At 35.4% G+C, this 22,879-nt stretch overlaps 1 protein-coding gene across 1 annotated transcript in view; it reads left to right on the top strand.

The window, feature by feature from the left end:
- LOC140156581 (rho guanine nucleotide exchange factor TIAM1-like) overlaps window positions 1-22,879 on the top strand; it is a 106,295-nt gene that overhangs the window by 67,339 nt on the left and 16,077 nt on the right. Inside the window, 11 exon segments of the mRNA XM_072179519.1 lie at window positions 138-284; window positions 5,415-5,509; window positions 7,450-7,530; window positions 7,838-8,098; window positions 16,587-16,654; window positions 17,717-17,825; window positions 18,548-18,709; window positions 19,243-19,426; window positions 19,996-20,097; window positions 20,593-20,850; window positions 21,652-21,711. Of these exon segments, the coding sequence (XP_072035620.1) occupies window positions 138-284; window positions 5,415-5,509; window positions 7,450-7,530; window positions 7,838-8,098; window positions 16,587-16,654; window positions 17,717-17,825; window positions 18,548-18,709; window positions 19,243-19,426; window positions 19,996-20,097; window positions 20,593-20,850; window positions 21,652-21,711 (1,527 nt within the window).

The raw sequence follows: 22,879 nt of genomic DNA on the forward strand, positions 1-22,879 counted from the left end.
AAACTTTCCATAACTCCAGGGTTACGACCAACCTTAATTCAAGGTTTGTCCATTTGATTGATAATTATGAATCAAGAGAACAAATTTCACCATTTCAAAATCATCATAACCAATTCTGTTTCATTCTCTCTCTCCAGTGGTGGAAGGCAGCGTAGCTCAAGCAGTACCAGAACATACCAAACGTGATTTTATCTTCTGTTTGAGTACAGCGTTTGGTGATGCATATCTCCTACAGGCCACTACACAAATAGAACTGGAAAACTGGATCACAGCTATACATTCTGGTAAGCTTAGTTTATAATGTGGAAAAAACAATGGCATGATCGACGAGAATTATATAAATAAACATAATTTTTCACCAGGTTCGCCATTGCAAAGGATAAAGGGACAAGCAAAAAAAATAATCCCCCCTGGGAATCGAACACAGGTCAAAAATGTTCTAAGAAGTACCAAAATATCATACAAATCTTAAATTTGTGGCTAGCAATATGCAGAGGGAGACGGAGGAAGCCTACTCACATTGGAGGGGGTAGCCCCCCTTTGCTCCCCTTGGATATGTCACTGTTTTCATAATAACAAGCGATATTAAATCCCCATTGAATAGGGATTCAAACCCATCATCATGCAGTTTTCAATCCCATTATATTTTGCCAGCCCATATCATCACAAATAAGTTCGCAGAGTGCACGATACTTTGATACTCTTATATAATTTTTTACTTCATTGGGCTATTCCAGACGCAATCCATACACCCCCTATCGAAGACATGACCTTAATCTCCCACACAGGGAGTGTGCATTTCAAATGGGGTAACTGAATGTGCGACTCCATTTCAAATTCACCCCCCTATGTGGAAGGTCTGGTCTTCTGTAGGGGATGTATGGATTTCAGTTTGAATGGCCCACTATTATAGCCAGACATCAATTCCAATGTAATAGGAGTTGTACAAAATTAAATAGACAATTTAGTAAGCAACAAAGATGAAATGTTGCAATCAACAGTTGCTAAATCAAGGGTGTCAGACGACGCTCCAGGCATCTAATACAGACAAATCTTACGCTGGCTGTCTACACAAACATTATGAATCCAGGTTAATGCGGGCCAAGGAGATCCAGATTTTGGGTTCATTTCACTAAACTTTTAACCTTTCTTAACTCAAGTAAACGTTCGTAAAGTTACGAATACCCAATACTAGACGTAATTTTACTAAGGGTCCCTGTAGGAAATCACTATTACTTACGAAGGGTACTGTTCACAAATAAGTTTAGTGAAATGGAACTTACAACTCGTCGTTAAGTTAGGAACGATTTAGTGACTTACAAGCTTCGTAAAGTTAGTGAAATGGAATCCATGCAGATATGCTATACAGCCCTGGTTTTGGCACTCGTCACACAAACATTTATATGAATCCAGGTCAATGCGGGCCAATGAGATCCAGATCTGATATGCTGTACAGCGCTTGTTAGCCACTCATCATTATGATGTATGAATCTAGTTCAATGCAGACCGCTGACATCTATAGTCTGTCCAATATAAGATGGTACATGACCTTTGTAAAAGTACACTGGTCCCCAGGGGAGACAAAGATGGTATACAATACTTTTAGAAAATGTGTTGTAGCTTTAGTGAATGTTGCCACAACTTGAACATGTCCATTTGTGGAACAAAATAATTGGCATTTAAGTTTAAAAAAACTGGGTCATGTGATTGATCTGATATGCAACACAAACTTGCTTTTGTCACACTGAAAAATGTAGTGTACACATACTTGTGGAAAAGTTCCTGGAAATGGCTTTTATTTACTATTTGGGACTTTTTTGTGACAAAATTTGAAAGGGAACTGATGCATTCTGACTGATTTGGATCAAAAGTGTTGTGTGGATAAACTGTATTTTGATAAACTCTTCATAACCATGACAATCACACTATCCCAAGGTCATTTTTGTCTGCTCCAATACTGTGAAAGAGTTTGTATTATTTAGTTAAAAGAATCTAAACAAGAAACAAAACTGGAAGTTGCTTCATTAAAAATACATAATGAGATCACTTTACTTTACATGTTTTGTAAAATCAACTTTTACTTTTGCAATATGGCAATTAAATTTAATGGGAGACAGACAATTGGTTTTAACCCTCTCCACGCGAGTGTCGACTGCAGACGACAAGTTTCAATTTTTTATTAAAAATTCAAAAATTTCATAATTGTACATTTTCATTACTATATTTGGAATCAGCATGAAAAATGCATCAAAATGAGTACAAACAAGCCTTGTATTGATTCAATGGTTCTTGAGATAGCTCATGGTATTTTGAGAAAATATCTCAAAACTTGGTCTTTTTATATTGAAGCCTATTGCTAGCATGCAGAGCGTTAAGTATTTAACTGTATTTACTTAAAGGTATAATGTTTAACTAGACTTAGCTGTGGTCTAAGACCACGAACACAGCCGTGTTGTGACCCCTTAATGACCTTTGACCCCAAAATATATGAAAACGCCAATGACATTGACTAATGTCAACGCATGTGGCATCACTTTGCCATGTTACTTGTGGCAGAAGGGGCATTTTGAAGGTTTTTCGTCACAGACCGGAAGTGACCCTTAATGACATTTGACCCCAAATAAAAAAATACCACATATGAATTGGGTAACCACAATTCATGTGTGAACATACTCTAGATACTGTCCTATGTTTTCTTAGCAAATAAAAATTTTGAAGGTTTTTCGTTTTATACCGGAAGTGACCCCTTAATGACCTTTGACCCCAAATCTGTGTATACCCCATAGACACTGGGTAATAACAATGCATGTGTGCAAGTGCCGTCACTGTCCTACAGAATCTGTGGAAGAAGATGCATTTTAAAGGTATTTTGTTTTATACAGGAAGTGACCCCTTAATGAGCTTTGACCCCAAATAAAAAAAAATACCACATATACATTGGGTGACTACAGATCATATGTGAACATACCGTTACTGTGCTATGTTTTACTTAGCTAATAAAAATTTGTGAAGGTTTTTCGTTTTATACCGGAAGTGACCCCTTAATGACCTTTGACCCAAAATATGTGTACACCCCATAGACACTGGGTAATAACATTGCATGTGTGCAAGTGAGGTCGCTGTCCTACGTAAGATGTGGGAGAAGATGCATTTTTAGTTGAAATCACGTTTTTGACCCCTATGACCTCTGCGTGACCTTTGACCCCACGAGTTTCATGTGACATGTAGGGGCACAGTCAATGATCATTGTGACCAAATTAGGTCAAAATCGATGTAAGCATGTGAGTGCTAGAGCAAATGTAAAGGTTGACAGAAGAAAGAAGAAGAAGAAGAAAGAAAGAAAGAACCTGTAGAAAAAAGACACAGCCGTGACTAACGTCACGGCTGTGTAAGAAGAGGAAGTGTTCTAACTTGATGGCATTGTTTTAATATCCTGCCTAGCGCTGTAGGCTCGGGTATATGGCGTGTGAATTAATAGATAAGGAAAAGATTACGTGTGATTGTAAAAAGGGAGTATATGCACCATGCATAGCCATGATAGCTGCTGCAGCATAAAATGAAATCTCAATAGAGTACTCAGGACAAAGGACCACATAGGCATAACAATGGCTTTGTGTAGTTCAGTTTTTTTTGTATGAAAATCTGTCTTTTTTCCAATGCCCCTTTTTCACATAACTGCAGCTCAAATTTCAAAACAAAATTGACATTTTGCAAAATTTTGTTAAATTTGGCTAAAAATTTGGGCCTCCAGTATAAAAATGTGTCATTTCCTACACTGTGGACCACAATGGCCTCATCCCAATGGCATAGTTCAATAACCTAACAAGTTTTTGTACCCAAAGGTCACTCAAAGAATGTACAAATGTATTGGAGTTAAAGAACTGTGTCCTGATAGATGAGCATGTTGTGGATCCTGTGTTTGTAAGACTCCATACTAGCAAATCAACAATAGGTTTACAATATCCAAACCAAACTTGAGAGTACCATCCCTCCCAAAAAAATGTTCATTATGAGCAGTTTGAACAATCAAATTAGATCCATCTGCCAGCCATTTTGAATTTAATATCAGGGTCTATACATGGGTTCCATTCAACATTCGAAATAAGCCAAGATTTGCGTGCGGCTCTTATCAATTGTCATAGGTCCGAATTCAAATTGTACAATTGTAATGTCACGCTGGTCCATTTTTTGTGACACTTTGTAAGAATTTGTACTTGCATATCAATAACCATGATAACAGATAATGTTGAAGTCAGTACTGAGTCTATCTTGCTGACTTTGGTGACAAAATTTCATGGGACTATGTGATCTCCCAGGGTAGCATATTTGCATGCTTGCAGTAAATATTTCATAGGTGTTTGGTCCAAGGACCCACCTTGTTTGCTATTAGTTTGGGTGTTGGTAAAACAAGAAAAATGTTCAACTGCTAATCAACCAATCCAAAAATTGTAGTATATTGGAAGAGCAATATAATAATTGAAGATCCTGAAATTTTTATTCTATGTCTAAGATGTTTGTTATGGATTTAGTGCAAGAATGGCCAATCTGCAAAAGCTGCCCTATCGACATTTGACAATTTCTGTATTCTATACATATGGCACATTGGCACCTGGCAGCTATTGCAGATAGGTCTTTCTTGCTCAAACCCCCAGCATGTATCAACAAGATCTACTATTTTTTATCTGCAATAGCTGCCCTATAGATAATGTGACAATTTCTGCATTCTATATTGTACACATATGACACCTGGCAGCTATTGCAGATAGGTCTTTCTTGCTCTAAACATGCTGCTATCGTTTTATCAGGATTCTAAGGGGAATAATCACAGTTCAAGTTCAATGAATTGTCTGGCTCCAAGTTGAAAAGTTTGTCAAGTTTACAGACAGTTATTAATCATATGAGAACTACCTGCCGATTGGCCAAAATGAATATTGTGTCCAATTTTGATCCAATCAAGGAGGGTATTAATAAGATCATCTGCAAATGCAAGTTTGACCATAAATAGTTTAAAGCCTAGTCATAATTGGCAATTGAAATGAACATTTCAAGTTATCAACCAATCAGAAATGCTGTTAGATGACCAGGGGGTTAACATGTTAGAGAATCAACAGAAAAAAAGAATGGGGTAGTGATAATGCTTATTTAAGGCCAGTTGGATATGGATACACTTGAAACTTTTATTCATTCCCTAGAAATCTGAAGTTTGAATAGCTAGGATGATCAAAAGGGTTGAAATATAACTATAGAAGCTTTCATTTCTACTTCTAAAAATTTGAGAATTTGCCTTATTGTTCAGGAATCCTCCCACTACCACTGGTAATTTGTAAACAGAGCCATCTAGGCCTGGACAAGTCCTGTATTATAACTTTTACCAACTTGACCATTATTATTCAATTTTTGTGTCTTATTGGCAGCTTGCTCATCCGCATTTGCACGTCAGCATGGGAAAGATGACACATTACGTCTACTGAAGACAGAAGTCACCAAGCTGGAATCACAGATAGATTCTGTAAGTTTATACATATGTAACCTGCTACCACAAAATGAGCGTGAAGTTGCAAGTTGGTAGTTTTGAGAATCGTGGCTGCTGCGTTGGTGTTCTTTGTTTCACACGCACCTGTTCAAGCCAATAGTATGTCTGTATGTCCTTCGTTAATGGGAGACAATGAGCCATTCACAAAGGACATACTACTGGTTTGTACAGGTGCGCAGCCAAGATGTCTCGAAACTACCAACTTGTTACTTTATACTCACTTTGTGGTAGCAGGTCATATATAATGTGATGTGATCAAGCCCGGGGATCAAGCTTAATAAGTTGTTTATCCCTAATATTGATTTTGAGATATAGCCAATAATAGTATGCAACCTTCTTTATATTTTATTGTAGCAACATTAATATTAATTGTATCTCTGGAATCATGAGTCCAATTTGTGAGTTTTCTTCAAAATAAAGCTATGAAAATGGTACATAAAATGAAATTGACAACTGAAGTTTGATTTTGCCCAACAAACTGATTTCTTTTGCTTGATCACATCACATTATTTACAGTAATGTTTGGAAGCTAATCACTAGGATCCACAACATGCTCACCCATCAGGGCACAGTTCTTTAACCCCAATACCTTTGTACATTCATTGAATGACCTTTGAAAATTTGGGGACAAAAACTCGTACTTTGTAACTTGAGGTCAAATTTTGACCTACGGTTGTTTAATTGAGGTTATTGAACTATGCCGTTGGGATGAGGCCATTGTGGTCCAGGGTGTAAGGTACTGAATGTTCCTTTAAAGTCATAAATTTGTTTTGTTTTTGTGAAAGGTCAGTTAACTCCAATCTTATATAACTGCACACAACTTAGTTTGAATTGGTATTTTGAGGTTACTTGCATGAGATAAGGCAAAATCATGCAGTTTCACTATTACACAACTTGTGGTTTATGTCCATGTCCGGACACAGTTTTCAGTGACAAGTTTGGTTGAGGTAAATATCCATGACTATCATATAGCACAATCTGTTGTCTATACTGTTTTCAGTGATCAGTGTAGTTGCGGTAATCTATGACTATCATAGAGCGTCATCTGGTGTCCATACTATTTTCAGTGACCAGTTGCGGTAATCTATGACTATCATAGAGCGTCATCTGGTGTCCATACAAAGCAAACAAGTTATGGAAGCCATGTTGAAATTTCTGATCACTTTACTCAGTGACCGGTCTTTCACAGGTCACTGTTTACAGCGACTGTTTCCTTGCTAAAGCTTAACCCCATATGAGAACTACCTGCAGATTGGCCAAAATGAATGAAGTTTGACCATAAATAGTTAAATCCCAGTCATAATTGGCAATATTATTGAAATGAGCATTTCAAATTATCAACCAATCAGAAATGATGTTAGATGACCAGTAGTGTCCAGGAGGTTAACTTCAAAAACTAGGATCAATGGTAAAAAAACTGGAATCTGAATAATTAAACATAAATGTGTAGTTCAAGATCCATTCTGCCACATACCTGTCATATCCTATTGAAAAGTGAATGTATTCCGTGGCTTTTAATGCTTGAAAAAAAACGCTTCAGTGACCCAAAATTACCACTTTTTTTGTCAATATGAAGCTACTGGACATGGGACTAGACATATATTGCCAATATTTGATGGGGGCACCAAGCCACTGCCGCCGCGGTGGCGCCCACGCAAAAGCAAGGTGCCACTCTGCAAAAATGCACAAAGTCAGGCGCCGCTATGCAAAAATTAGGGGGGGGGGGCAAACGGGTGTGCCCACCCCCTAAATCCACCTCTGGTTCCATGGGTGGAATCCAGTATCGTAGATGCCACTCTATGTTAGTCAGTGAGTACTGTGGCCAAACTGTCACTGACCCAGACATAAAAGGCTTTTTATAAAATGTGTGCTTTGATTTCTGGAGACTAATTGTGTGGATTTTTTGTTTCTTTCAGGAGAGCAAAATGAAGAAAATGGCTGAATTACAGATAACAGTGGTAAAGGATGTCAAGAACAAACAAGCAATAATCACACAGGTAAACATTGATTGTCTAATGAGACTGCATGTCGACGGCAGACGACAAGTTTCAAATTTTCTTTACAAATCCAAAAATGTCAGAATTGTACATTTTTATGACCATATTTGGAATCAGCATGAAAAATGCATTTAAATTAGTACAAACAAGCCTAGTATTGATTCAGAGGCTCTAGAGATAGCTCTTCGTTATTTGAGAAAATATCTCAAAACTTGGGCTTTGTATGTATTCATATTATTGACACTCAAATTGCTCAGAAGAATAAATGTTTACAATATACTAATATAAATTTCACTCCATTTTCCAGATTTCTCAGTGGGACCAAAATCTAGAGAAATTTCACCTTGAATTATACCGTCTGCGTTGCTACATGGCTTCATTACAAGGCAGCGAGCTCCCTAACCCTAAGGTGCTACTAGCGTGCGTCTCCAAACCAACAAAACACGCCCTCGCTAGACTGGGAATATTTTCGGTCTCATCGTTTCATGCTATAGTCAGTTCCAGAAATCCAGTGCATTTGCAAGGCAGATTTTCAAAGAAGTCATCGAAGAAGCAGAAAAGTGGACTGGTAGGTCTTCTTTTCTCTCTCTCTTCTTTAGAGTTTAGCAAAAGAAAAAAAAAAACCATATGTGTACATATGTATCAAAAGGATGCACTTGTAAGCAGCTACATGTGTCTCTTTTTACATAATAGCTATGAATAAATGCCAGACTCGCTCAAGTGGAGGTCACTTCAAATCGTCTCCAAAGTCACATGGTTTAGGAATACAGAGAAAATTCATGTGACTTAGGGATGATTTGAATAGAGATAAGTCTGGTACTCATTCCTATAATGTTTTTGTGTCCGAGAAAAACAGGGAGTGTTATGATATTATTGATCATATAGTTCTAGTATTCACATAAATTGCTCCATTGTTTTATGTATGAAGAACAAATACCGTAGTTTTAATTTCAAATTTTATTCTAAGAGTTAAATACTGTTTTATAATTGAAAAGAAAAAAACCCATTTGTTTCAAACCATAAATAAATGGATTGAAACATGTATTCACAATTTTCCAAATGCATAAAAAACTTACTTAAGAAATGCTAATTCTCTTCACGCTGGTGTCGACTGCAGGCGACATGTTTCAAATTTTTTTTTAATTTAAAAATTTCAGAAATGTAAATTTTCATGACCATATTTGGAATCAGTATGAAAGATGCATTAAAATGAGTACAAACAAGCCTAGTATTGGTTCAGTAGTTCTTAAGAGGCATTATCTGTTATTTTGGAGAATTTTTTTAAAATGTTTGCCACGGTCAAAAAATGGATTTCCTTTAAACTTTCATATTTGATGCACCTTGACCTGAAACAAACACACATGAAATAAATTTGGGAAAAATATCCCCGTTGCCATGGTAACAGCCAAATTATCATTTTAGGCCTATTTTCACAATTTTTGCATTTTTCAGCAGTCAATTTGTCAAGTTTTGAAGCCAGTGTTACAAATATACACAATATATATATACTGTTTTCTTTATAAGGTATGAACAGGTCACACCTTAGATGCCGCTTCACCAGATGTCAGGGTGGGTTATACCATTTATTTGAAATAGGGGTGTTTTTCAATTTTTTCAAAGTATGAAAATATACCAACTTTGTATAGCTCATAAACCATATGGTAGTGCTCGATTTCAACATCGACCACAGCATGTTGAGATGATACATTGGTCTTATGAAAAGTTACATTTGAGCTTGGGGAAAACACATCTGTATATACAGTGTTGCCAGACATTTTCCTATTTTTTGAAATTTAACACAAATCTCACCTTAAGTTAAATGATGTGAAAATGAAACATCATCATTTCAAGGAACATTTATTAGAAAGAGAGATTTTATTCATATCAAATTTGATCAGTTATAATGGTCAGTGTTGTTCTAAACCACATGGGTGTTGCCAGAATTGGGGTTTTATTGAGATTTGTGGATATTTTCAACTTTTTAAAAGTTATAAAAATACTAAAATGCATTTCTATAATAAAGAAAGAAACATCGACCTCGTAATGTTGAGATGATACATTGGCCTTATGAAAAAGTTATTTTGATCGGGGAGTAAAACATCAGTTTATACAGTGTTGCCAGATATTTTCTTATTTTTTCAAAATTCAACACAAGTCTCGCCGTAAGTTAAAAGATATGAAAATGAAACTTCACCTTCATATGGAACATATCTTTTAGAAAGAAAGTTAATTTCATATTCAATTTGATCATCTGGGATGGTCAGTGTTATTCTAAGCCATATGGGTGTTGCCATAGCTGGCGTTTAATATGACAATATTTAGATATTTCCAGCTTTTACAAGTCTTAAAAATAGTACACACCTTTAAACTTATTGTGGAATGAATGCAATATTAAGGTTAAAAATTAACCTAAGAACATTTATTATGTGAATTTGAATTTTAAATTTGAGTTCGGAAAATATTTCCTTCTATACAGTATTGCCAGATATTATCTCATAATTAAAAATTCAACGTATGTTGAGCTTTTTCAGCTTTTTTCAGCTTTTTTCAGCTATTTTTCAGTCTTAAAAATGCCAAAATACAATGGCATGCATTCCTAAAATAAAGATGTGAAAATGAAACATCGACCTTATCATGTTGAGATGATACATCGGTCTTATGAAAAATTTACATTAATTTTTTTGAGCTTGGGGAAAAACATCTGTTTATACAGTGTTGCCAGATATTTTCCTATTTTTTCAAAATTCAGCACTAGTTTCACCTTAGGTTGAAAATGAAAGTTTATTAGAAAGAAATTTACTTTCATATTAAATTTGATCAGTTGTATAAATGGTCAGTGTTGTTCCAAACCACATGGGTGTTGCCATAATTAGGGTTAAATAGCGAGATGTGGTTATTTTGAACTTTTACAAGTTTAAAAATACCAAAATACCATGGTATGCATTCCTTAAAAAATATGTGGAAGTGAAACATCAACTTCACCATGTTGAAATGATACATATTTGGTCTTATGAAAAATTTACACTTAAGCTTGGGGAAAACATATGTTTATACAGTGTTGCCAGATATTTTCCTATTTTTTCGAAATTAAACACAAGTCTCACATTAAATGTGAAAATGAAACTTCACCTTCACAAGGAAAGTTTATTAAAATGAAATTTACTTTCATATTAAATTTGATCAGTTGTATAAATGGTCAGTGTTGTTCCAAACCACATGGGTGTTGCCATAATTAGGGTTTAATAGTGAGATGTCGATATTTTTATAAGTCATAAGGGTTCAAATAGCGACGTTTTCACATATTTTTTGTGGACCTGAGAGCACATCAGACATATATTGAAATTTGCGATATAATACAAATTTTATGGCAAATGATTAAAATTGATATTTTGAAATTTAACAGATCTCAAAAGTAAATTGTATAAATCTAGTGATATGTATACTTAAAGTGTATGTAGCTGGAATGAAAAGCCGTCCATATGAAAATTTGACCTTTCGTATTGAAGATATAGATTTTTTCACCAAATCTCCTAAGGTCTTTTGGTGACTGAAAATCTATATCTTCACTATGAAAGGTCAAATTTTCAATTAACATTAATTAATTGATTAGTGGTCGGCTTTTCATCCCAGCTACATACACTTTAATACACATCATTAGATTTATTAAATTAACTGTAATATGTCAAAAAAATAAAAAAAATCAATATGCATAATTTACCCTAAAATTTTTATAGTATCGAAATACATTCCTCGTATTCAAAATGCAATTTGGTATGTCTGATGTGCTCTCAGGTCCGACAAAAATACTGTGCAAAAGGTGGGTGACCAATCCCTTAAAATACAACACAGAAAACATCAAACATGTATACTTTAAAATATACATAAAAGCCATAATGTTTTTACCAATATACACATACTAGCTAGGCTAAAATAAATTAAAATAACATAAGATTGTTACATTGCAAAAAGATGCATATAAGAGTAAGATCATGTTTAAATTACGCCTACCCCATATTATTAAAGCACACATCCCAACTAAACTTGCAAAAAAGATATGGGGAAGAAATGGGCAAAAAACTATATAGATCCAGCAAATGTCTCGAAAGATATGAGAATAGTCAAAGACAATAACGCACAGAACCTTTTCACAGCCAGACAAATTAATGTCCAGTTACCTTTCCCGAGAGGAGCTCGCAGGAGAGTCGAAAGTATTAAGAAGAAATGACCAATGAAATCTGGCATGATATTGTTGCTAATTCTCTGTCATTCAAGCATCCCTGCTCATTGATGACATGAATTTGTATGAGCTTGTAAAAAGGAAGCAACTAAAATCAAGCTTTCAAGACTGAAGGAGATTTATATGAACACTTTTCCAGATACTTGCAGGGTTAAAGCAAAATAAAAAATCATCAAATGTTGATAAAAGTTGTCTGAGGAAATATCCGTTTCAAGTAGAAAAAGAGGACTACTGGGCACAGTATACCTATGACATGACCCGGAGGGGTTCTCCCTAGTTAAAGGTATACTGGGGATGTGCCACGGTTTTGGGGGTACCTTAGCAATTTTGGTATGTCGATTGGTGGGTTTGCAGTGGAGACAATACACCAAATTGGGTGCATTAAAGCAAAAGTGCCCATAAAAGCGCCAAATTAGGACAAATTTGTGTGCTTTTTGGGTGTTTTTTGTGAAAAATTGGAATACTATAGCTGTAACTTTAATAAGGTGTCATTTTAAAATTGAAAATGTATCCACATTTCACTATTAACTCCATTTATAGTGGCATCATCCATGTGGTTTATTCATGGCAGCGATTTAAACAATATAAATCCTAAAGTGAGACATACGTTGAATTTTGAATATAACTGGCAATACTGTATAGAAGGAAATATTTTCCGAACTCAAATTTAAAATTTAAATTCACATACTAAGTGTTCTTAGGGTAATTTTTAACCTTAATATTGCGTTCATTCCACAATAATTTTAAGGATGTGTACTATTTTTAAGACTTGTAAAAAGCTGGAAATATCTAAATTGTCATATTAAACGCCAGCTATGGCAACACCCATATGGCTTAGAAATAACACTGACCATCCCAGATGATCAAATTGAATATGAAATTAACTTTCTCTCTAAAAAGATATGTTCCGTATGAAGGCGTAAGTTTCATTTTCATATCTTTTAACTTAGGGCGAGACTTGTGTTGAATTTTGAAAAAATAGGAAAATATCTGGCAACACTGTATAAACTGATGTTTTACCCCCAGATCAAAATAACTTTTCATAAGGCCAATGTATCATCTCAACATGACGAGGTCGATGTTTCTTTCTTTATTATAGAAATGCAATTTGGTATTTTTATGACTTGTAAAAAGTTGAAAATATCCACACCTCACAATTAAACCCCAATTATGGCAACACCCATGTGGTTTATCTGGCAACACTGTATAAACTGATGTCTTACCCGCCCCAGATCAAAATAACTTTTCATAAGGCCAATATATCATCTCAACATGACGAGGTCGATGTTTCTTTCTTTATTATAGAAATGCATTTTGGTATTTTTATGACTTGTAAAAAGTTGAAAATATCCACAAATCACAATTAAACCCCAATTATGGCAACACCCATGTGGTTTAGAACAACACTGACCATTATAACTGATCAAATTTGATATGAATAAAAACTCTCTTTGTAATAAATGTTCCTTGAAAGGATGATGTTTCATTTTCACATCATTTAACTTAAGGTGAGATTTGTGTTGAATTCGAAAAATAGGAAAATGTCTGGCAACACTGTATATACAGATGTGTTTTCCCCAAGCTCAAATGTAACTTTTTCATAAGACCAATGTATCATCTCAACATGCTGTGGTCGATGTTGAAATCGGAACACTACCATATGGTTTATGAGCTATACAAAGTTGGTATATTTTCATACTTTGAAAAAATTGAAAAACACCCCAATTTCAAATAAATGGTATAACCCACCCTGACATCTGGTGATTATTTTTATACTTTCATTGCAGCATCTAAGGTTTGACCTATTCATACCTTATAAAGAAAAAATCATATTTATATTTAGTATATTAGTAACACTGGCTTCAAAACTTGACAATTTGACTGCTGAATAATGCAAAAATTGTGAAAATAGGCCTAAAATTGAAATTTGCCTGTTACCATGGCAACGGGATATTTTTCGAAATTTATCCCATGTGTGTTAGTTTGAGGTCAAGGTCCATCAAATATGAAAGTATAAAGAAAATCTATTTTTGACCGTGGCAATTATATTCTCAAAAATAACAGATAGTTCCTCTTAAGATAGCTCTTGATATTTTGAGAAAATATTTCAAAACTTTAACTTTTTCCGTTGAAGCGCATGGCTAGCACGCAGAGCATTAACACAGATATGTAGGGATTCATTGTAGTAGCAAAACATATTACCCACATGTTCACAAGGTACCCAAAGTCAACAAAGCGTCATTTCAAACAGCTCCTGTCATAACTAAAATATCATTGAGTTGATTGAAATAGAGTGCTTTAATTAATGAGTTGCATATATATCCTGTTAATTGAACAACATAGTTATTGACTGGGAGAGCAGGTGGTTAACTATAGTCTGTCCACTTAGAAGTACAAAGTAAATAGACCTCGGAAACTGGAGGTATGAGAATAATTATTTCAGTGCAATGCTTCTTTGGCGCGCCAACTGCTGCGCGATTTGTGAACCACGCTCTTTACGCGTCGCGCTCGCGTGTGACGCAAAGCATCGACCCCCGATGCCACAGATTTGGTTTGTACTTCTAAGTGGACAGACTGTAGGTAGGTGTGCTATTATACAGAAATTTGATTATTTATGCAATTTGATTTCAAAAGTACAGAAATTAAATCAAATACTGGAACTTACATTTTGTTAACACTATGTTTTGTCCGAAACCATTGGACGTAATTAGGCGACTGATTCAGGTTGATTGGTCATGTGAGAGACGGCGATCAATTCCTTTCTGGATACAACTTGATATCGATATACAAGATATGATATTGATGGGAAGGGGTTGAAATTGTCGATTGGAAAGGTCAAAAATTTGAAAATGGATTAACAAAGGCAAATTTCCTTGTACAAAGAAATTGGAGTTTCATTTAAGGGGGTCACATGCAATTTATTGCTTTTTTGTTGGGGTCACGGGACAATATACACTTTAATACAATTTGTTTGTTTTGTTTATTCTTATGTACGTATGAGGTATTCCAAATATTAAGTAATTATATTTACTAGTTGCAGTGCATGCTATAAATGATGTTATTTAATCTTAGTGTTCTTTATATTTTAGTATTTATTTGTTCTAAAATGGAGACAAATTTCTCAAACTGATTTTGCTTCTGAAGACCCTTCCGTCCCCCAATTCGAATTCATTACCGTCACTCTAATTAAACTTATAAAGACCTTCGTAGTAAGAAGCATTAGAAATGATCTACAGCAGGTTTCATGTTATCATTAAGTGATGTTATATGATGTGGGCTGGTATTAAATAGCCATTAAAAAGATCTATTTTCAGTTGATTTCACAGAGACCTACCAAACCATCTGCTCAGAAAATGATGAAAAATTCGAAATATATGTAGGAATATTTTGTTCACACATCACCTGATTAGCGATCATTTGTTTCCTAAGTTCCTTTTGTGACCATTTATTACAATGTTTTTGCTGTGATATTTCATTTTGCCCTGTTACAATCTTGACAAATTTTATTTGAATTTTTTGGACTGTGAAAATTTTGTGGCACAAAAATACTTTTGTCAGGCACTTTGCAAGTTGTAAGTATTCACTAGAATGGTTTAAAATGTAAATTTTGCAGACTAAAATGTTTAAGTTTGCAGAAATCAATCACAGGAATGTCCACAGCAATATGTAGGCCTAATCATTGCTTCTAGGCATTTAATCATAGGAATGTCCACATCAATATGTAGGCCTAATCATTGCTTCTAGGCATATATCTATTTGCATAAAAGATGATTTATTTCGTCGTCTGCTTCACATACTGTCATATCGCAAAAGGCTGCCTTGTGTGATTTTTATTGTCATTGTTATATGTGACGTGTCATGTCAAAAGGAGACACTTTTGGGCAGGTTATGAATTTTGAGTTTTTACATTATCTTAAATATAGAGATAGTTTGCTCCACAACGCCGTTTCCCCAATTAAATCGGACATTCCTAAGCGAAGATATTGAGTTCGGAAGTTATGGTATTATAAAATTGGAAATTGAGATATCGGCCTTTAAAAATATTATTGACAATGTTGAGAGTAGGAATTAATTTGAAAAATGTCTCAAAAAATACAAGATGCCAGTTATATTCTGGTCTGAAACTATCAGACAATATTTTTTAACATTAATAACATCACAAATTCGCAACAAACCCAAATTGTGAAAAAACCACCAACCGGAAGATTTTTGCCTATTTCTCCATTTATGATCCTGCCCAAAAGTGTCTCCTTTTGACATGACACGTCACATATGTCATATTGTTGTTTTAAATTTCAGCATGCTATTTGCTGTTATAAATGGACATGAGATTGGAATATTGTGATAATCTCAAAATCAATTTATTAAGTTAATTTTACAGTGTAGATCATCACAATTAGATGACAATAATAAAAAAAAATCACACAAGGCAGCCTTTTGAGATCAACCAATATGTGAAGCAGACAATGATTTAATAAAAAGTAAAATTTTGGTGAATCGAAAATTGTAAAGCAATATACAATATGCTATCTATCACTATGGACCACAACGGCCTCATCCCAATTGCATAGTTCAATAACCTCAATTAAACAATCATAGTGCAAAATTTGACCTCAAGTTGAAGAGCATGAGTTTTTGTACCAAAATTTTCAAAGGTCATTCAATGAATGTACAAATGTATTAGGGTTAAAGAACTGTGCCGTGATAGATGAGCATGTTGTGGATCCTTGTGAGTTTTTAATTGTAAATCAGGTAGCACATGACACATTAGTAATAGCTAGTAATGGACTGTTGTGGTGTTTGTCTGTCTCTCTTTCAGTTTGGTACTCTACGCCGTAGCTCGCATAAGAACATCAATCGAGTCGACATGGGAAACATGCTGTCTGTGTAAGTACAATGTTAATATATTTTGTTGTAATTTGTGCTATACCATATGGAAGCTGAGTATGTGCAAGGTGATTGGAGCACATAGATGCATGAATGTGTTACAGAATACACGACCTGCCGATCTAACATTGCCTCTGGTTGGTCAATTATATGATATTTTCACTTTAATCACCAATCAGAATGGAGCTTTGCAAATAATTCACCCCAATTTTTTTGTGTGGTGAAATTATTCTAACAATGTTACTGATTGGGCCAGTTGATAATGAAAACTTCTTTTTGGCCAATCGGCAGGTAGTTCTCATGGGATTAACTAAGTTACTCGCAGCTCTGATGTTTAAAAGAATGTGTATGTAAATTGATGTGCTAAAAGCTAATGGACTTTGTATCTTTTTAATCCAAGTTATGGGCTATTTCAGTTGAAATCCAAATACCCCCAATTCAAGGCAAGACTTTAATCTCCCACACAGGGGGTGTAAATTTCAAATGGAGTCACCCATTCATGTGACCCCATTTGAAATTCACACTCCCTATGTGCAGGGAAGTGCTATGTGGAAGAGTACAGTCATATCTTCCATAGGGGTGTATATGGATTTCAACTGGAACAGGGAAGTGACTGGAATACTGAATATGCTTTCAAAACGATCAGCAATCCTTTTTGTAAAATTTTAAAATGACACATGAACTGTATTTATTATATCTATTAGGTGCAGTTATGTGTAGTTTACGTGCACACATTCCCATAAATTATGCAAAGTCCTGATATTTACATGCACATAAAATATTGCACATTAAGAAAGTCTGCTTATTACCAGCATTTGTGATGGAAAGGAGGTTAGTGGAATTGTTAATTTCTTTAAATAGTGATTTTTAGTGATAGTGTGCACAAAGCAAGTTGAGCAAAAGTATGACAGGATGCTCCTGAACCACTACTTAGGCTCTTAGGTTTAGATTTAGGATGCAAATTTCAAAATATCTTGGATACTAGATGATGAGCAGGAATTTTTCAATGGATATAGAATTATAAACCCACTGATCCTGATTTTATTATCTTTCCTCATACAGTGACACGACCCCTATGTCTCCAAAGCAAGTGGAGCAAGAATATGACATCATAGATGCTCCTGAACCACCTCCTGCTGGAATGACAAATGGAGACCTCAATGATAATTCAGTAAGTACACTTCCCACAATGCATTTCTTCCATTTCATTTTTCTGTACTGATTTACTGTCTAATGCAACATTGGTCGATAGTGACAGAAAGTACCTCAATTGACAGAGCATTGTTTCTTGACTATGGGATCACATTTAACCAGTCTATTCTCATCATGAAAAGAAATTGGAGTGTCATTTGTTGTAATGAGGTGATGCATCATGTTGTAAAGGATTCTGGGAAGGGTAAGATATCTTCTCAGGCTGGGGGTTCTTAGTGGAAAGGTTGGTATGGGGATGTGTGGCGGATTCAAGGTGCATTTTCAGGCTCTGAATTTATATTTGGTGTATAAATTTGAGAAAACTGATTTGGAGAAGGGTGCCTTTTAAAAATTTTCTCCAAAAATCTGGAAAAGGTACTAATTTTTCATTATTTTTTTGCAAAATTTTCCCTCCCACATGATTGCACATCTGGGCCACCAGGCATAAATGTTGTTTATGCCCAGCACTCGACCAATCAGAAATGAGGTGATCACGTAATTATGTATGAGCTGAGGGCATAAACAATGATAATGCCGTTGATTCTGTTAATGAACCACTATTTATGCCCGGCTCTTGACCAATCACGTGTATACTCCTTTAGAACATGTAAGCTATACTTTGAATAATGATAAGTACTTATTTTGGAATACTAGTAAACTGAATCCCAGACATTAAACAATGCTGCCACATTTGTTTTACAGAGTCTTGGAGAGGGTAGTTTGCCCAGTCATGAGGAGTCAGTTTCATCAGATGTCCCAATTGATGGCGGCAGCATAAAGGTGGTACTCCCTAATAACCAAAGTACTATGGTGACAGTGAAGCCAGGGATGACTGTCCATGATTTGCTGATCACTAGTTGTATGGTGAGTTTGTTTGTCTGTTTGTTTGTTTGCTTGTTTGGGACTTTTGAAGGTTGAGGGATTTTAGGATTTCTTGCACTAAGCTTGCTCTTGATGTTGTATGATCAGGGATGTAAATCTTCCCGAAATAGCCGGAATTCCTAAAATTTATTATTTTTTTTTTCCTCTTTCACATTTCGAATTGGATGATGATAAAAAGAGGCACAAATTTTTTTAGGAGGGAGGGTGATACTCTGCAGCATATTCCTGGGACAAACCCCTGTAAATGTTCAATTCACTTCTTGCATGGTCATCAAGTTTGAAGTTTAGAGCCTTATCTGGCAGCATGCATGAATTGGAATTGAACAAGTCATATAACTTTGTGTAAAGTGACATAATTCTTTCTTTCATGTCTGATACCAGTTTGAGGCTCTACCTCATATGGCGGAACCATGCAAAGGGTGAATACTGCAACACACACATAATGGATATGTTGCTCATTTATATCCCTGTGTATGAATTTGACGCTTTGCTTCATTTTTTTTTCAAACATTTAGCATCGTCAGATGGATTATCACAACTACTATGTGCGGCTGAAGCAAGCGTTGAAGAGCGGCGCCACCTATAATCTTCCTGACAAGATGGGCAAAATTTATCACGAGAAATTTGACGAGATTGAGATCTGTGCCAAGTCTATTCATCAGGTGGAACTCTACAGATTTGATGAGCATAAGACATTTGGTAAGAAGCAAAGGGCTATTCCAGTTGAAATCCATATACCCCCTGTGGAAGATATAACTTTAATCTTCCACACAGGGAGTGTGAATTTCAAATTGAGTTACCTGAATGGGTGTTGATTCTGTTTGAAATCTATACCCTTTGTGTGGGAGATTAAGGTCATGTCTTCCATAGGGGGTGTCTGATTTTCAAATGGAATAACATTTTTTATTTTTATATTTTTTGCAGTTACTTTCAGAACTGCAAATTTAAAAGCCTGCAAACATATTTTTACGCATATGCTCTATCCAGGGGTGTGAGAGTTCCTCTTTTCAGCTGATTTCCTCTTTTTTTGTTGCCAAAATTTACATGTTTTTGGCATTTTTACATTGATTTTACACTGTTTTTCGGCATTTTTATGCCATTTTCCTCTTTCTTGATCTGTGACCTCTCACACCCCTGTCTAACATGTAGTTGTTTAAACCATGAATAAAAGAAATCATATTGTTTTAGTCATGGTGTTACCATTTTTATAGCATATGTACAATTTTCTAATAACTGGACTAATTTTAAATCATTCTTGTTTTTTTCAGGCTTCTCATTAGAGGCGGAACTGGGGGATGATGCTGAGCAAGAAGATCAGCTGTGTGTATTTATATCTGAAATAGAAAAAGGTGGCATGGCTTATCATCAAGGTAGGTTGTCAAATATTTATATGGGCACATTTTCTTGGACATGAGACCATTTAACACCATATGCAACATTATAATGCTAGTTCAAACATGATTTTTAAGTAGCTACTTTTCATTCTCACTCTCTCTCTCTCTTCTCTTCTCTTTTCTTTCAATTTCCTTCATTCTTTCTTTGCAGTAATTTTGGTGATGACCTTTTGCATGTCTTTTCCCCCCTTTGCGTCGTGTTAGGCATTGTGCGTTTCACTTTTTGTTTTCTCGTTCGACTCCTCACACATATCTATGTTCATGTCTTCCTTTGTTTTCCGGCACGCAAAGGTTTTCACTTCACACTTGACAAATGTCTATGACCAAAAATTCATGTAATATTTGCTATGCAATTAAATTATATTTTTTGACACCAAATATTTTGCTTGGACTATGTTATTGATCATTTTTCAAACCTACGCAGCCACTATTTGTTTATTAACTTATTTCTTTACTATTTGTACTTTGCAGATTTACAAGTTGGAGATGAACTTCTGGTCATTAATGGCAGCGTTGTCTGCGACCAAGACATGCTCTTCATCGAAAACCTCCTACATAACGCCACCACTCTTACCATGACCATCCGTTCCTGTCGGTCACTCTTTGCCCAGAATCAGGCCATGGTGGACACAAACAAATACATTGATCAACTGACCTGTCCACCTCCCCCATCTCAGGCCAGACTGACCGATGAGATGATTGATAATCTCATTGTACCAGCACCAGTCAGTAAGTTTATTAATAGAATATGCATGTTTGAATCAAATTTCTCAAAAAAATGTTAATGCATTTAAGTGCCCAAAGGTGTCATAATTTTAGGTACACTGCCAGGGGGGAGGGGGAGGCCAGGGGCACTTGTCATTGACAGGGGATATCCTGCGTGACCATGAAGTCTCAAAAAGCACCCTAAACAAGTTTTTACAAGGTCTGAAAATGCACCCCTAAAGTATAAAGTATTACTGGTGCAATTTCCTACCCTAAGCAAGTATTGGATTTTCCCCTTTTAGAAGGTAGGGGGAGGGGTTGCACTGGTCATTGACAGGGGGAATCGTGCATGACCAAGCACCCTAAACAAGTATTTACGAGGTCTTAAAATGCACCCCTAAACAAGTATTACTTGTGCAATTTCCTACCCTAAACAAGTATTGGCATTTTCCCCCCTTTAGAAGCAAGTAAATTATTCATTTTTTTGACCCTAAAACCTTTCATAACAACTGGGAAAACACAAGGTCAGAATAATCATGGTACATTTATCTCAAAGGACCCTAAAACACTGATTTATTGTGCAAGGTATACCCATTTTCTATACATTTCCTTGTTTTAGATACCCTATTCAAGACATGTTGCCTGATTGTGAAAAAGACAATTTTACGTGAATCTTTGGTCACACATGATACCCCTGGACTGGTCAATGATCAGTAAAGAAACTTTACCAAGCAGATAAAAGGGTTACATTGTTTTACATATCTGAATTTTGTCTCGAAGAACTATTAGGATTCAGTTGTTGCCAACTTATTTTCTCCTCTTTAGCTGTATCTACAACTTTGGCCAAACTTTGTAGGAGACTATCAACAGAGTTTCCACTTGCAAGTAAGATACCACTGTGTGGTGTGGTACCTGCCTGTTTATAGCGTCGTCTGCATCACATACTGTCGTAACTCAAAAGGCTGCCTTGTGTGATTGTTTTTGTTGTTGTTGTTTTTCATATTGTTATTTTATATTTCAGCATGTTTCTTTCTTTTATGAATGGACAGTCGATTATAATAATGTTGTGATAATACCTCAAAATTAATATATCAAGTTTATTTTATAATGTCTCGCATCACAATTAGATTCTCTCGGTCTGTTCCATTTATTGCACTTACCCACTTCTCACGTCTGTCAATGGGGACACCCTCGCGAAATCCCTATTGGTTTGTACAGGGCATTGAGTTAAGTCAATTTTCTCAGCACAGAAAATACGAATTTGTCTTATCTTTGGTAATTAAATAAAGTTGATTTCCTTGATAAAGGTATTGATACATCAAGAGGTATTTATTTTACGGTATGATTTGTGATTTCTCCCAATGAGTGCAATGGTAAGTATCACCTTCGTGTCTGAGGGGGTGAGATGGAACAGCCAAATATCGGCAAAAGCAACCAATGGGAAGAAGCGATCTATCGCAAGTGATGTCATACCGACCGACAGAATGACAATAATAAATAAACTCACACAAGGCAGCCTTTTGAAATACAATAGTATGTGAAGCAGACAACGATATGTGGTGTGATTTTAACATGCAAAAATGTTTTCTTGCATGTCGAGTGTCACATGGCAACTTTTTTCAATGTCATGGTAACAATTTCCATGGTAACCATTTACTAATTTAGGATACTTACCATATTGTAGCAGTACATGAATGCTGGTGTGAGGCTTCACAGATAAAAGCATGCATTAACTGAGTGACTTGTGGATTCTTAATACTGCATAAAAGTAAAGTCTGCTAGATGACAAAGTTTTTAGAGTCATTTTAATGACTATAGCAGTATGAAACTAAACTAATCTAAAAAAATTGTATTTTTTGGTAGAGATTCCAAGGAATTGCAATATTTCCCTCATCTTTAGGCAAAAAATAACTAATGTTGTATCTCACAGCCCATGGTAGATTTAAAAAAAATTAAGATGTAATTTTTGAGTGTTCAAAAGCACACAACATAAAATTGTGGTTGATTTTCACATTAGAAGTACAACTATCAATTGCTTTATACCTAAACAATG

This window comes from Amphiura filiformis, chromosome 7 (assembly GCF_039555335.1).
Source record: "Amphiura filiformis chromosome 7, Afil_fr2py, whole genome shotgun sequence".
NCBI lineage: Eukaryota > Metazoa > Echinodermata > Ophiuroidea > Amphilepidida > Amphiuridae > Amphiura > Amphiura filiformis.